The sequence below is a fragment of the Zosterops lateralis genome (assembly GCF_965231275.1).
Source record: "Zosterops lateralis genome assembly, chromosome: 2".
NCBI lineage: Eukaryota > Metazoa > Chordata > Aves > Passeriformes > Zosteropidae > Zosterops > Zosterops lateralis.
The window spans coordinates 60,549,566-60,564,638 of record NC_139763.1 but is presented as its reverse complement, the minus strand read 5'-3'; the positions used below and the strand labels follow the sequence as shown (position 1 = coordinate 60,564,638).

The 15,073-nt window shown below is 36.1% G+C and overlaps 1 protein-coding gene across 2 annotated transcripts in view; it reads right to left on the bottom strand.

The window, feature by feature from the left end:
- Window positions 1-15,073, bottom strand: part of NAA16 (N-alpha-acetyltransferase 16, NatA auxiliary subunit) — a 61,566-nt gene that overhangs the window by 25,431 nt on the left and 21,062 nt on the right. For both annotated transcript variants that reach the window (XR_014592730.1, XM_083884938.1), the window contains exons 6-9: window positions 13,797-13,950; window positions 12,137-12,256; window positions 9,897-9,992; window positions 6,328-6,434 (exon numbers count right to left, since the gene is read on the bottom strand). Coding sequence is in view for 1 of the 2 variants with exons in the window: in XM_083884938.1 (XP_083741064.1) it covers window positions 6,328-6,434; window positions 9,897-9,992; window positions 12,137-12,256; window positions 13,797-13,950 (477 nt within the window). In the remaining variant the exon portion in view is untranslated. The remainder of the gene's footprint in view (window positions 1-6,327; window positions 6,435-9,896; window positions 9,993-12,136; window positions 12,257-13,796; window positions 13,951-15,073) is intronic.

Here is a 15,073-nt window from a genome sequence, read left to right as displayed (position 1 = left end):
TATCTACTTGGGGACACCAGCTGGAGCTCATACAGCAAAAGACGGCACTGAGCCTGGCAGTTCAGTTAGTTTTCAGTACAAATTACTGTCTAAGGTGTACTTCAATACGTTGTCTGTGTCGTCACAGATGGTGTCAAAAGCCTTGCTGATACACAGGATCAACTACTGTCCCCTTGTATGCTGAGATAGTAATTTTGTTACAGAAGGCTATTAAGTTAATCAAGCATGAATTCCCCTTCATAAATCCATCCTACCTACTGTCCTTTGTGTGTTTGGTAATTGTTTCCAGGACTGTTTGCCTTACCAGCTTCACAAAGATTCAGATCAACCTGACTGACTCATAGCTCCTCAGATCCTCCTTTTTCTGCTTGAGAACAGGAGACATTCACTCTCCTCCAGACCTTAGGAAGCTCCATCTATCAAGATGATCTCTCAAAGACTGAGCAGAAGTGCAATTACATTGTCTAGCTCTGCTAAGAGTTGGAGATGTAGCCCACAAGTCTGATGCGCACATCCAGTACATTGAGACATTCTATCCTCCAGTACCAAGACGTGTGTATTTAAGAAAGCAATTGAAGTGACACATGCATACCCTCAAAAAATCACAAAAGTGGTGTACATTCTCTGCTGCCTTGATATATCAAACTTGCTACTTCATCAGCAACTCTTAGAAGGCTACCAGAAGATTTACAGAAGTGTTGAGCTTGAACTGATAATCTTGTTAGAAAAGATGACAAAAAACAGTATCACGGAAGGTGCTTCAAATTACTGGATTCTGTCTCATGAAGAAATGTGGAGTTGTATTTTCATTTTTTGCCTTTTTTTTTAGCATAACAGTAAAGTTGTCAATGAAGTCACTGACAATTGGTATCTCCTGCTACGCCTTGATACGTAACAGGAATCCACTCCTGGACACACGAAAGAACAGACACACAAAACATCAAGACAGCACTACACGCACCAACTAGACATCAGCCGAGCAATGCACTGCTGTTCTGTTGAGCAATGCACTACTGTTGTGTTGTGTGCAGTCGATTACAGAGTATACACAGGTGCCTTAACTGAGTCTCCTGATTCAAGAAGTGTCCCATCACAGGAGAAAAAGAGTCCTAGAAGACGAAAAACTAGGTATCACCATATCCAGTGTTGCCTTGGTGCTAGCATAAATGAAGATGCAGGTTGAGAAGGTAAAAGAAACTTAAGTATCTGCTTGGGACAGGTCTCCACCCAGGAGGACAAGGCATGTGCTGTACATATCAATTAAAGCCACAGATGCAATGCATGAAGAGTAAAGGTTAAGCTGCAGATTTAGTGTCAACATCACCATGATGCTGTTTATCACAGAGTGCTTTGCCTTTACAGGTAACTCTTACCCCAGAATTCTTCCATTTCATGACAGAAATTATCCAAATAAAGGTAACAGAGGGGGAAAGGTCTGAGAAACAAACAAACACAGAACAAACTTAGAGAGTTTTTGTAGAGCAGTAAGACATTCATAGGGTTCCTTCAGGATATCTTATACAATAGCCAGAACCAAGAATGTGTTTCAAGAGGAACTGTACGAACAAGCAAAGGCTGGTGTTTGAGAAGGTGACTGAATCTCAAGATTAGGTGAGAAAAATTAGTATCAAGCTCAGAATGCAAGTTCTGTAATGCCAGTAACCACAAAGAAGCTCTCAGCTCTTGTTCAGATCAGCCATTTCCCTTCTCCAAAATTCATGGGTGAGTAGAATCTGGTGAAATGCTTTTTACACTTGTGAACTTTGCCTTTATATAGCCAGACTCATTTACACTACTTCATTATGACCATGGGTTTTCACATTTAAAAAGCCTCAGGCTTCCATATAATGAATAGAAGGAAAGCATAGCTAATTTCTTCACAACATACATTGGTTACTTTAAGAATCATCTGAAACCAACTGGTAGTGATGAACATTACACTTGAAGCATTTTTTAAAACACAAAGCCATCAAGACAGTGTTCTATAAAATGATTTCTCTAGTATTTTGCAGATAAAAAGTGATCTATGAGTATCAGCAATGATGTACCACTGAACACAGTCTGTATGGTATTATAAACTTCCTTCGAATGAGACACTGAAAAAAAGTGTAAGACTGAGTCTGGCAGTCTCTATCACCCTCCAACTGACCTTGTCTTCAGTTGGCAAGAGACAGAATCTGGTTGTGTACCAGTGTAGCAAGTTAGGAAGTGATTAGTGCATGCCTTTGGTATCTGCAAATAGGGAGCACAGTAAAAATTATCACCTGGAAATAACTTGAACTCTTTATATCCTAACTCCTTTTACTCATTCATGCACATACCCTGCACAAAATCAATTGCCAATAGTATAAAAAAGTAAGTACACATTGACTCAAATGGCCTTTGTCCAACTGTTCATCCTGCAATTCAATGCCCCTCTCCTTATTCCAATACTAGAGTAATTTTTTTTTGCTACAGCACGGTATAGAACAGCACTCAGGGTACTGAACAGCTGGTATGATTTTCTTAAGTACACAGTATTTTTATAATCAAAAGTTCCATCCACAGCACAATACATTGATCAAGTTAAAATCACACTACAGTTTCTAGGCAAAAGACAATTGTTATCTCCTTTTCTTATGGCTTCTACACCCTTCAGCCTGAACTACTTATGTCTCCTCCAGCCTAGGTGGCTTGACAAAGAAGAAACAATAAAAAAGGAAACCAGTTCACATAGTTAACTTTCACACAGTTCACTTTATCGCAGCAGCAGAACAGCATAAAACCTGAAGAAATCACAACCTCATCTGAAGAGCTTTGAAGGATGTCTTGTGTAACACTCTTCTAACCATGGAGAAAAAGCGTATGTCAGATCACTGACTTGCAAGCAGTGATGGACCACAAAGTCTTAAACTGGGTCTTGCTGCAAAAGCATGCACAGTAATTTACAGCAAAGCCAGCTTAACACTTTCTACTTGTCACGTTCTATAGCTCTTTTAAAGTCTACTTTAACATAATCATCAGTGGCTTAGCAATTTCCTCCTAAGAGGCAACAGTATTGCTGGAAGTGATGAAATCCAGCACTGCTTGTCCCAAGTTTCACCACACCATCTCTGTTACTTTCTCAAGCCTCCAAGTTTCACAGCTACCAAATCTTGAACAGTTTCCTTTTCAACCCAATCGTGTAGTCAAATATAAACCTCTGCACACCACAAATTGAACACAAGGCCAACACACGCATAATTTCTTCTCCTCCAGAATTACAGGAAAGACATAGATTGCATAATACAATATGAAGCATATTTTAGCTCATGAGAGACTTATTTATTAAGGAATTATTTACCTCAAAACAAGTATTTGAGTATAAATAGAGCCTTATTGCTTTTTGGCAGTCCTTCTTTATTGAGCATATTTCAGATTTTTGTATCTTTGGTTGCTGAAAGAAAGTCTCTTCCTTAAGATTATTTCTTTTATGAAACAAAGAGCTTTATATTTCTCACTTGTGGCACCCCTCTGAGACTTCACCCAAAGGATCTTAAACAGTTCTACTTACACTGTGAAGGAAGATTAAAATCACCTTTCCTACTTAACCAAAGTAATGCTTATTCTTTTATGAAGTGATGAAGAGCAAGTTATAACCCACACCCTTCACCGCACCAATATTCACACAAATGTATGCAAACAAATTCCAATTCAGTAGCAGAAAAAAGAACATCCCATGCACCCAGTTGGCACTGCAATGATGTCAGTTTTATTTTTGGTGGGGCATTCATTAATTTTTTCCAGAAGCAGCTGGGAAAGCTTCCTCAATGTTAGTTTTATAGATATGAAGTGCTCATGTAATAGATACTTTGGGAAGAAACCTACCTAGCCCAGCCTAAAGGCTGAGTACCAACTTACAGCAATTAGATCATAAACATCTTCCTGAACACATTAGACAAATGTTTGCCTTCTATACAACCAGCCTTTCCTCCGTGCTGTCCATGAAAAGTCACAGACTCACCTGGAGCTCTAGAAAGAAGGAACTTTCTAGGCTTAAATACCAACTCTTTCATCAAGTCTTCATATCTATGTCACTTCAAAATCCAACTGCAGTTGACCACACCAAACTACACTGGTTTCCAAAGAAACACAAGGGGAACTTTCTTCCCAACTAGTAGAGAAATCAGATTTTTACTAGGTATTTTCTAGAAGGCATAACACAATACTGACTACAATCCTCTTTCAGTCAAACTATACAAGTAATTTATGTGAGAAGCTAGTACTAAGCTTCAACTTCAACAACTTAGATACCAAAGGAGAATATTTTTCTGAAAGATGTAGCACACGTTAGTTTGTTATAATTTTCTGCCCTCAACCCCCAAATTTTAGTAATTCTAAAATTAACTGTGAGGGACTAAAAGTTTTTTTTAGTTTCAAAGATTGTTCTGTCACACTATAGCTATATGTAAACTCAATCAAGTGAAATGTAAAAGACAGCCTGTCTTGGTAAGGAAATTATTTGAAATATGACAAAAATGCTTTTGCAGAAGTTAGCAGCACAAACAAATCCCAAGAATGTTTGGAAAAGGTGAAGCTCTTGATTAGAATTACTTTCTAGGATAAAGCTCGCAGTTTTGAGCAGCACTGATTTGATATAATGAAGATGACTATCAGAAAGGCACCTTTCTGTGTAAGTCTGCCCCAAAATATGGTAGCCCTCCTTTTTTACCCAACATGTCAAAAACCAAGTGCTAAAAAATCTTCTTCAGATGCCAAGTGAGTTTATACCTATCTTTCAACATCCAGATTCTTCACACTTCAAATAGCAGAGGTAAAATTTCCCTAACACTGACTGACTGTACTTGTATGTAGGTACCCTGTGAATCACAGTGTAAAAAATTTCAGTTCCGTTTTGTTTACATTGATAAGTGTGCATTAGCAATAAAAAGGCACTGCAGAAAAGCCTGTACTATACAAGTGTCCTGTTTTCAGCTGGGATAGAGTTAATTTGCTTCTTAGTAGCCAGTACAGTGCTGTGTTTAGCATGAGTATAATGCTGATAACACACTGATATTTCAGTTGTTGCTAAGGTGTGCTTACACTGTTCAGGTTCCCATGCTCTGTGAGGCAGCAGGGCCATGAGAAGCCAAGAAGAAGCATGGCCAGGACAGACGACCTGAAGCAACCAAAAGGATATTCCATACCATGCAGTGTCATGGCCAGTATATAAATGGGGGAGTTGGCTGTGAGCTGTCAACCGCTGCTCAGGGATGGGCATGGCACTGCTTAATGAATGGAGAGTGACTGTTCTGTGCATCACTTGTTTCTCTTGAATTTTATTCCTCTCTCTCCCCTTTTTGTTACAATTATTAGTATTATGGTTTATTTTGATTCAACATTGAAGTGCCCTTATCTCAACCCACAAGGCTTATGTGTTTCTGATTTTACTCTCCATCAGGCAGGGGTGGAGTGAGAAAGCAGCTCCGTGGTACTTAAGTTGCCACCTGAGGTTAAACCGCAACAGCATGATACCAGAATTTACTAAAATTATGTTAACCATGGAAAAAGTAGAAATTACAGAAGTTATGTAAGGACATGTTAGGACACTAGCAAGGAAACTCTTTGAAAGAAGAATAATTTTAGTCCAAATAAAGGAGTATTCACTTCTCGTTGAAAAGCTGCATCACACATTTAGGGTTTTTCCACATACAAACCCCTCTTTTTACCTAGTCATGAATGGATTAGAATACCCATAGTGTTTGTAGCAAAGATAATACCTGAAGAGACTGATCTTAATGATTCTGTTTTCTACACACTTTAGTAATACACTTTAGTTGAAAAATTTATTTTTGGTATTTCTTACTGTCAAGTTTGGAAGGAAGAACTACATTTGAAACAACAGTTCTTATGTGACACGATTACACAAAAACTGAGTTTAGAAGCGCAGAAATTATACATTGAAGTTTCAGCTAAAGACTGAAACAGGAAACAAGCTTTTGTGGTAAATACTAATGTATTCATGCAATTCAGAAATGAAGATAGAACAATAGCCACCTGTTATCTTAAAAGCATTACTTCTGGTGACATCATAAACCATAAGTTGAAAGAGTCCTGTAACACTTGCACACAAAGTTAATGATAATTTTTGATTTTTCAAGAACCTCAGTGCACTCTGCACCAATCTGACTTCAAGCATTTTGACATCAAGTGATCATTCACATATGACAAAACAGCACATTAGGGAAAAAAATGTTCAACAAGTCTAACTAATAGGTTACAGGAAAAGCTACATAAAAACTCTAAGGTAGTCTATTAGAAATTCAATACAGAAGACTTCATTAAAACCAAATAAATACTAAATTTTACCTTTTCTGGATTGTAATATAAAGATTTCAAAGTGGTAAACAAGGGTGGGCAGCCTTTACTGAAGTTAACCCTCAGGAACTTATCCGTTAGTTCTCTAAATTTTTCACCTAGGAACAAAAGCGTGTTTGGTTATATGTCAGCGATTGCAAGTGTTATATAAATATATGCACTAACTGTTCTGCAACTCTGGATAACAGAGGAACTGAGAAACTGCAATTAAGGGCTTCAATCTTTCCTGTTATTTAATAAGACAAATATGCTCCAGATTTAAAAAGAGAAATAAAAAAATCAGAGTAAAATGCTTCAGTTGCTAGTGTTCAGGATTCTGCTAGCACACATGGTAACAGTCATCAAACCTGCAGTCTATTAAAAAGAGAAAATATTAAATGCTGACTACAGAGTATGTAGCAAAAAGCTATTTAAACTAACATTGGAAACACTCTATAATATTAAGTATAACAATGGAGATCTTACAAAAGCTCCATCGTTGGAGGTTTTTATAAGTAAGCTAGACAAATATGTGTTAGGTGTAGTGCAGATATAAAGTATCCTGATTTGAGGAAGAAGGATGGATTAAATGAACCCTCTGCCTCTCTTCTAGTCCTATTTTTATTATTAGGACATGACTTGCGATATGATTGTTCCTGGAACTAGAAACAGGACTTATTGTTTCAGAAACAAACTCCTTATCAGAATCACCTGTATCAAAATGTACTGCAGAAAGCTAAAGATCTGATCTAATTATATTTTCAGTTAAAAATTACAATACTTGCAGTAAGTGCTACCTTTCTGAGAAATGCTGGTTTCAAAAAAAAGGAAAAGCAGTACTTCAAAGAGAAGACATTCAACCAGGAAAATAGCTGATTTTCATTTTTTTTCCTATGATGAAAGTGATTGTGATTCAGCTGGGGCAGGGAGTGGGCTGGAGGGGGGTGGTTGATATTGTTTGGTTGGGGGTTTTTCCATTATTTTTATTGACTTTGTTTGCTTTGCATAAGGATGAACTTTTTCCCCACTTCAGTGTCTCCTCTGTTGTGGACTTCTCTAACTTTCTCAACAAGGAAGTAACACACCCATAAAACTGACAAAATATGAAATAAACTTAACTTCAATAAGAACACATTAAAAGTCTGATTAACAGATTGTTTTTAGATATTCAGAAAATGCAAACAACTACTGCTCTGTATACAACATTTTCATTTATTTCTACCACTTCTCAATTGTCCTTACTGTTACCAGTAGTGTTGCTAAGAAACACTGAGACTAATGAAAGCAATTCATGTTCTCACCTTGCTGTATTAACCAAACTGCTGTATATAGAAACTCCTACTACCTGTGGATGGGGATCCATAACTGGACTGTAAGCACATGCTTTATTACAGATAGATTAATTAAAATGTGCTGTCTCACACTACAGAAACTCCTATTTTAAATTAAAGTCCATCTCAGCTTCTCCTATTGAATTCTTCTAATTATTATCTTGCTGGAAAAATCATAATTTAGCATTTAGGAAAGCAAGATTCAGGTTTCCATTAAATAGCTATTTACTTATAGAAAGCAGAACAGTTTTAAAACAGTAAAAAAAAAAAAAAAAAAAGGCACACAGCTGGGACCCCCACCTAGACAAGAAGCCATGTTACAATTTAGCCAGGAGCATACCCAAATTTAAAACTGCATGCACACAGACGTGATCAGTGAAATTGATGGTAACAGCCTTCCTCCACAAAGGTGGTTTCCAGCTCAAGCGAGGAGCTGATTTGTATTAGATACAAGGTTAGAATCCAATGTATGGCAAGATCTGGACAAGAACTTGTCCTTTTAACATAAGCCTGGGTTTTAGAGTATTTGAATTTTGAAGAGTAATTTAATTCTGAATCAAACAGTGATGGCTGTAACTAGTCAGTGACCAGTAATTGCTTTTAACCAGAAATTCTGTCCTCTTGAAACTTGCAAATATTTTTCTGTAAAGATGTTCCTTTCTACACCTCCACATTTTTGCTATCAAATTTCAACCAAAATAAGTTCTTGTCTCCTGTATTTGTAAACACAGAAAATAATTTAGTAAGTAGAATAACCTCTACAGGATCAAAAACAGTCTTACACATTAATGCCTGACAGGCTTAAAAAGTAAGTTAGCAGAAACAAGTTTTAATTTTGAAATATTCTTATTTCTTATAAAGTGCTACAGAAAGTAGCCAAGATATTTTTTGACCAATCTAATAATGAATTTTGCTTTATCCTATTGTTACAGCATGAGCAATTCTTATTACTATACATATTTCTACTTAAATGAACATAAGCTGTGAAACTACACTGTCAGATATAAGGCAACGTAGAGCAAGACACAGTGAAATGAAGTCAACAGCAAAACACTATTAGTAAAGATACAGGAAAGTGTTTTGCAGGTTATTTCCTTGATTGCTGTGTTACCATAACAATCTTATTACATTAAAAAACCCCAATTACTCATCACCCAGCTTTTCAAATCTAGCTGAAATGCCTTAAAATTTGCCCCTGTATCTTCAAAGAAACTGAAGTATATAGGATGATAAAAGGCACAACTGGCAACTTCTTACGAAGCAGCTAAAATCTTTTGATTTTATGCAGGAAATGTGTATGCACATTCACACGTGAGCAACGACAGGGGAGTAGGCTAGACGTGCTCTGGAACATTTTAAGGTACCAACAAATGTTGTGCTCAATAAATGAACTAAACTAAAAATTAACCTTATAAATTTAAAAGGATGAGGAGGTATGCTGGGAATTTGCAGCTGATCTCAAATGTGTTGACACTTGATATTTAACTTACGTATTTTCTTAAAGTTTTCTACTGGACTTTCAGCAGCTAGACAGCTACATATTAATTATATATTTTTATGGTATTTACCATTTCATTTAGTCTCCTTCCTTCTATTTTGAAAGAACACAGTTTTCTATTTTAACAAGTACATAGACCTTTTTCTTACAAAATTGAGGGTATTTGTGCACTGTATTTCAAAACAAGTTTTGAAAGGGCAAAGTCACAAAGAACTTAGCAGTAAAATGAAATAATCTGGGCTACATAATACTGCAGATCTTTTTGTTCCTTTTCTTATGAAAATAGCAGCACAAAGGTAGTTGTTGCCAAATTAAGTTCTTATGGTTCTACAAGAAAGGAGGTGTACATTTTTACAGCAAAAGTATGCATATTAAAGATACAGGAGGAGGTATGCATATATATACACTCACACCTAGAATTAAAGTGTACTATACCCTACATTTTAACTCATGATTCTTAACTTGCATAAGGAAGAAAAGCTATGCACAGGAATTCCTACAACCTACATACCATTCTGTACTATAGTTTAATCAACATAAATAGTACATAGCTCATATAATCTTATTTGAGTGTATGAAGCTTTTCTATCAACTCCTAAAACATAAAAGAATTTAGTCTAATCCAAGAGAAATGCATACAGTTGATTTGTCTTCATGTTCAAGTAGGTATTAAATACACATTAAACAACCTGATGAAAACTTCAGAAAAAATAGAAAAAAAACGATTACAGAACAGATATGCAACTTGTTACCTGAAACAAAGTTTAAAGGTAATCTTCTAGGTGAAACTGCTCTGGGATGTCTTTTACTAACTTCTTCATAAATCTGAAGCCTCTCTTCTAAAGTGCCTATTATCAGCAAATACAATAGATATAAGTAACAGACATAAAAACCTATTCTTTTAAATGTCTTTAAATGTTGAGAATTTAAGTGTTGATAATTAATTGAGCTAGACTCTTATGTGGATTTGGAACAATGTGAGCATTTCAAGTTACTTTTTTCCAGTTAATAATAAACAAAAACTGTACTGAGAACACACCGTATATACAATACACAACTACCAGCATTAATCACTCTAAGGATAAACTGTAAACAGGACCATTACCATGCACATTCAATCACACAGAGCTGGAGTTTGGTTTCTTTCAGCTACATGCTGTTCAGAACCATTCACACATTGTATTACATTCACAGCTTCAATTAACCCTTTTTTTCACTAAGCATCCATTTCAGACACACTTAAAGCATTCAGAGAAACATGGTGCATTTCTAAACCACAGGTATACAAACAGCACACTATACAAGCACACCTCTATTATAGGTCCTCTGGTGACAGCAAAACCAGGGTACAATACTGCCAGTGTAAGTACTGCACACCAGAACTCTTTATACCTCAATGTTTAACAAAAATAAAGCTACTTGAAGATTTTCTGCCCACTCCTCCCCTTTCCCCCATAATATGCTTTGGAGCTCCAATGTGGTTAGAACGTAAATAACACTAATCTTTTGCTTTAAAATGCCATTTTTTATATAAATAGAAGCAATTTTGTTTAAATATTAAATTCAAACAATTTAAAACTGAATGTACAGATCAAGGCTACAATACATAATATATTAAATAAATCTGTCTTCCTTTAATAAGAAGAACAGTTTATCTTGTCACTGAGCTCAGATGTTGGGGAAGGGGGGGGAATCTATTACCCAGTGTCTCCAAGAGATGTAGAGTTATAAAAGTAGTACTAAAATATTGTTTGGACTGGAACTAAAGCATACAAAATCCCTAATTGAAGTCACAAGTTGGAGCTCCAGAACTTACCATGGGGGAGGAAATAGTCCTAAGACCACCTAAAAAATAAAGTAGCATTATTAGTTTTATAGAATTAGTACAGTTTTAGTCTACATAGGATTTTAATATGTCAAAAACTACTGGACTGGTTCTTTGTTAAAAACTACATGCTTTCATCAACATACTTGTTGTATCAGAGAGAATAACTGAGCTCCTGGGTATTTTAATTTCTGAGACAATAACCATGTGATTCAACTTTGTGAATACACCAGGAAAACCACTCCAAGGGGAACATTACACCCTGAATATATGTAACAAATTAAACCCTTTTCATTACCCAAGCACTAGCTGTGTTTTCACACCTCATGAGACCTAATGGTAAAACTTTCTAGAAGAAAGTTGGTTGAGAAATGTAACACAGCTATAACACCTACAAATAATGTAATTGTAAGCTTATGATTTATGATGTCATCAGAATAACTCCAATAAACTTTCACTAAGTAGTGAAAACCTAAATACAAAGAAACCATTCCTGTATAAATGTAGACACTCTGGAAAGTTATCACTGTAAAACACTTAATATAAATAGTTGCAATATTGTAGTTTTGAAAAATGAACTATTTTTTCCTGGAAAAACACACTAGCAGACACATGAGCTGGCATTGGAGTAACAAAGGTTTTAACACATTTATCATCTTTACCTTCTAAAGTGCCAACTTAAAAAAAAAAGGGAAAAAAAGAGGGGTTTTTTCAGATGGTCCATCTTAAATGGCCATCTTAAACAGATATTTGAGTATTTCCTACATGCCCCTAGAAAGAGGTACCATCTAAACAAGTTTCAAAATTACAGTTTTATGTTGTGGCATATGATAGCACTCTGACAATCAACTACTAGATAGGAATTAATTGCCATTTGGTCTCCAAGTTCATATGTGGCAAAGGAATGTTCTCTGTATAAGCATTTCAGCAAATGCCCCCCTTAATTCCAAGAAGATAAATACTTGCCGTTGATAATTTCATGCAGACACGTTTTTCAGTGAATATTTTAAAAATAAAAGAACATACTACGTAATATTCAAGATCAGAAGGTACATAATTTTCTGCCAAGTAGAACTTTCTAATCTAAAGCAGTACCATATCAAACAGGAGCAGTAAGTGTATCCTGTATCATACATATTTTCACTGTATCTGTGCAGCTTAACTTACTGGGTTGTAGGGCCTTTTCCAAGCCTTCATAATAATACCAGTTTTCTGCATTACGCTCGATCAGCTCTTTGTACACTTCACCAGCCTCTTTCAGTCTTCCTAACTTGAGTAACATCTCTCCTAGAAACAACACAGTACAGAACTATGAATTACATCAGAAAGCACTTGTGAGTAAAGTTTACAATACTAGATATATAAAATTGTTCTTAAGCATACAAAGATTCTTAAAGAGAGGCCTTCTTTTCCCAAAGGCATTTGCTGTGTGTTACAAATGCTACTTGAAGCTACCACATATAGAGCTCAGAACATCCATCACCTGTGAAAACAAAGACTACCTGAATGTCTGTATCTGAGTATCTAAAATAGTTGTTGGGAATATCAAACAAACAAGCAACATCTCCTTCCAGGACTTCATCACACAACTAGATCAGTTTTTATCAAGCTGTATACAGAGGCACGTTTTTCACATTAAGTAACCAGTTTTTATCTGATTAAATCAGACTGGTTTGCTACAAAGTAAATGGTTCTACCAGGTCTAGCTTGCAGGGAACTAAATTTCTTCACAGCAGGCAGCTCATGCTGAGCTTTGGGATGTTGTGTTTTGGGATTTGTGACTATATGTTTATAAATACACCAACATTTCCACAACTGCTAAGCAGTACTTGTAGACCATCAAGGCTTTGTCTTTTTACTACCACTGTCACCCAACCCAGCAAACAGACAGACCAGGATGGACAATAAGGCAAGGAGTGGACACAACCCAAACAGCTGATCCAAACTGGCTAAAGAAGTATTTTATGTCATTTAGTTTCATACTAAGCAATAAAAATTGAGGAGGAGTGTTGGGGCAGGTAGCCATTGCCTGGAGACAAGCTGAGCATCAGTCTGTGGGAAGTGTACAGAGACTGCATCAGTGGAGGATCTGGGTTTCATTTTCCTTCCTTCCCCTTTCCATCACTCCAGTTATCTTCATCTCAATGCACAAGTTCTCTTGCTTTTGTTCTTCCTATTCTCTCCCAATGTGACAAGTGAGGCTGATAAAGTGAGTGGGCAGCTGGGTGGGGCTTACCCCACTGGTCAGTGCCAGCCCAAACCTATGCAAGCAAGGAGTAGCTGAAGAACATGTGCCATTACTCACACATATTCAGAATTCAGTATTAGCATTTCACATCCACAAAACAACTGTACATTAGTTTTAACCAAAAAAGTTAACTTCAGTATTCACTTCTGTCAGTAAGTGCATTAGGAAGCTCGAAAAGGTAACAAGAACTTGATACTTCCATCAAAAAGGAAGAAAAATTTGTGTTTGTACTTCAAACAGTATTCTTTATGAAATTCTTTTTCATAACATTAAAACTAGGTTATAATAGTTCTGATTAATGAAAAGCTACTCTAGTGTACCAATATAATCTGAGATTTCCTCTATTCCTGTGTCAAACAAAGACGGAGTACCTGCATTCACAACCCACTTTGGCAGGAAAAGTTATTTACTTGTGCACAAAATTGTAAATCTGTTAGTACCAGTTTTCCTATAATAATTATTATAAATAAATTAAAGACTTTACATGCTGGGGTTCTTTCCTTTTACGGCTTTATCGTATCTGAAAGCCATTAAAAATTTCTAACAAAATTGGCTAAGGGAATAATAATAGTGACTTACCTTTGATTTCTTCTACTATTAATTTATCACATATTTGCTTTTCATATGTCTCTATATGTTCTAGAGACTCCTGAAAAAGATCTGCCTCTCTCATCACTTGATTCTGATATAAAATCAGTTCACTATATTCATAATCTATTTTATTAGGAGGAACCTGGGGGGGAAGAAAACAATATATTGGTTAACATTTACCTGCACCTCAAATTTATGCAGTATTACAGAATACAAGATTTAAGCTACAGAACATAATCAGGTCTGTTTATATACACCATCTAAACATTCAAAATATACAACTCCATTACTCACAATCAAATCAGATCAATTTAAGGATATCCTTTGTAGTTAATGTTTTAGAAGAAGTGGCAAGCTAATTAAAAACTGAATTATATGAGAGAAAGCAAAGATCTTCATATGTTTTCTTTCTGAAGCACTTATGCACTACATAACAATTTTGACATAAGTCCTACAGCAGATGGCTGGGGTCTAACAACATCGTTTTCAGTATACCACAGTTCTGGATCAAACTATTTTCAAGAGGAATGACCCATCCATAGCTTGACAACTGGAATTTTTCTGACAGAAAACTTAAACTATTTCTCTTACCAAGTGTTCTCTGTACTAAGCTTCAATCCCCTAGAAAAATACAGTGCACAAACATACCGAGTTTCTCAAACAATTGATAATTATTTTTAGGTCTGCCTGCAGCTGCACACCCAGGACTTCCCAGAGGCTACAGTAGAACTAGTGCCTCATCCACCTTGCAGTGCTACAGCAGCCAAGGAAGCAGGGTGACATCCAGAATTATTCCTTTCAGAGATAAGCCCCTAAAGCAGATTTAGGCAATGAAAAGTCTTGCCAGAGTTAGAGTAATTCTTTTCATACTAAATGCTCTTCACTAATACACAAAACGCTACTCCAACTGCAAGACTGTTAGAGAGCAAATGCAATCAATCTCCAGAAAATGCCCAGCAGATCAATAAAACTGTATGAAATGTACTGTCCCAACAGAAATTGTGAGAGCGACTTACAATCTAACATGATTTTTTACATAATAAAAGATGAGCAGTTGAGTTGACAAACGTTAATGGTATTTTTCCCTCTGACACTACATACTTTGTTTCTTCCTGAGCAACCAACACTTTAAAGTCACATTGGTCACTAAACAGTTTACTATTATTTTCTGTTCCCTGAAAAAATATTTTCCTTGGTCTTTAGAGACAAATAATTTAATAAAAAAATCCAACACAAAAAGCCAAAACATTACACAGGCTGAAAGT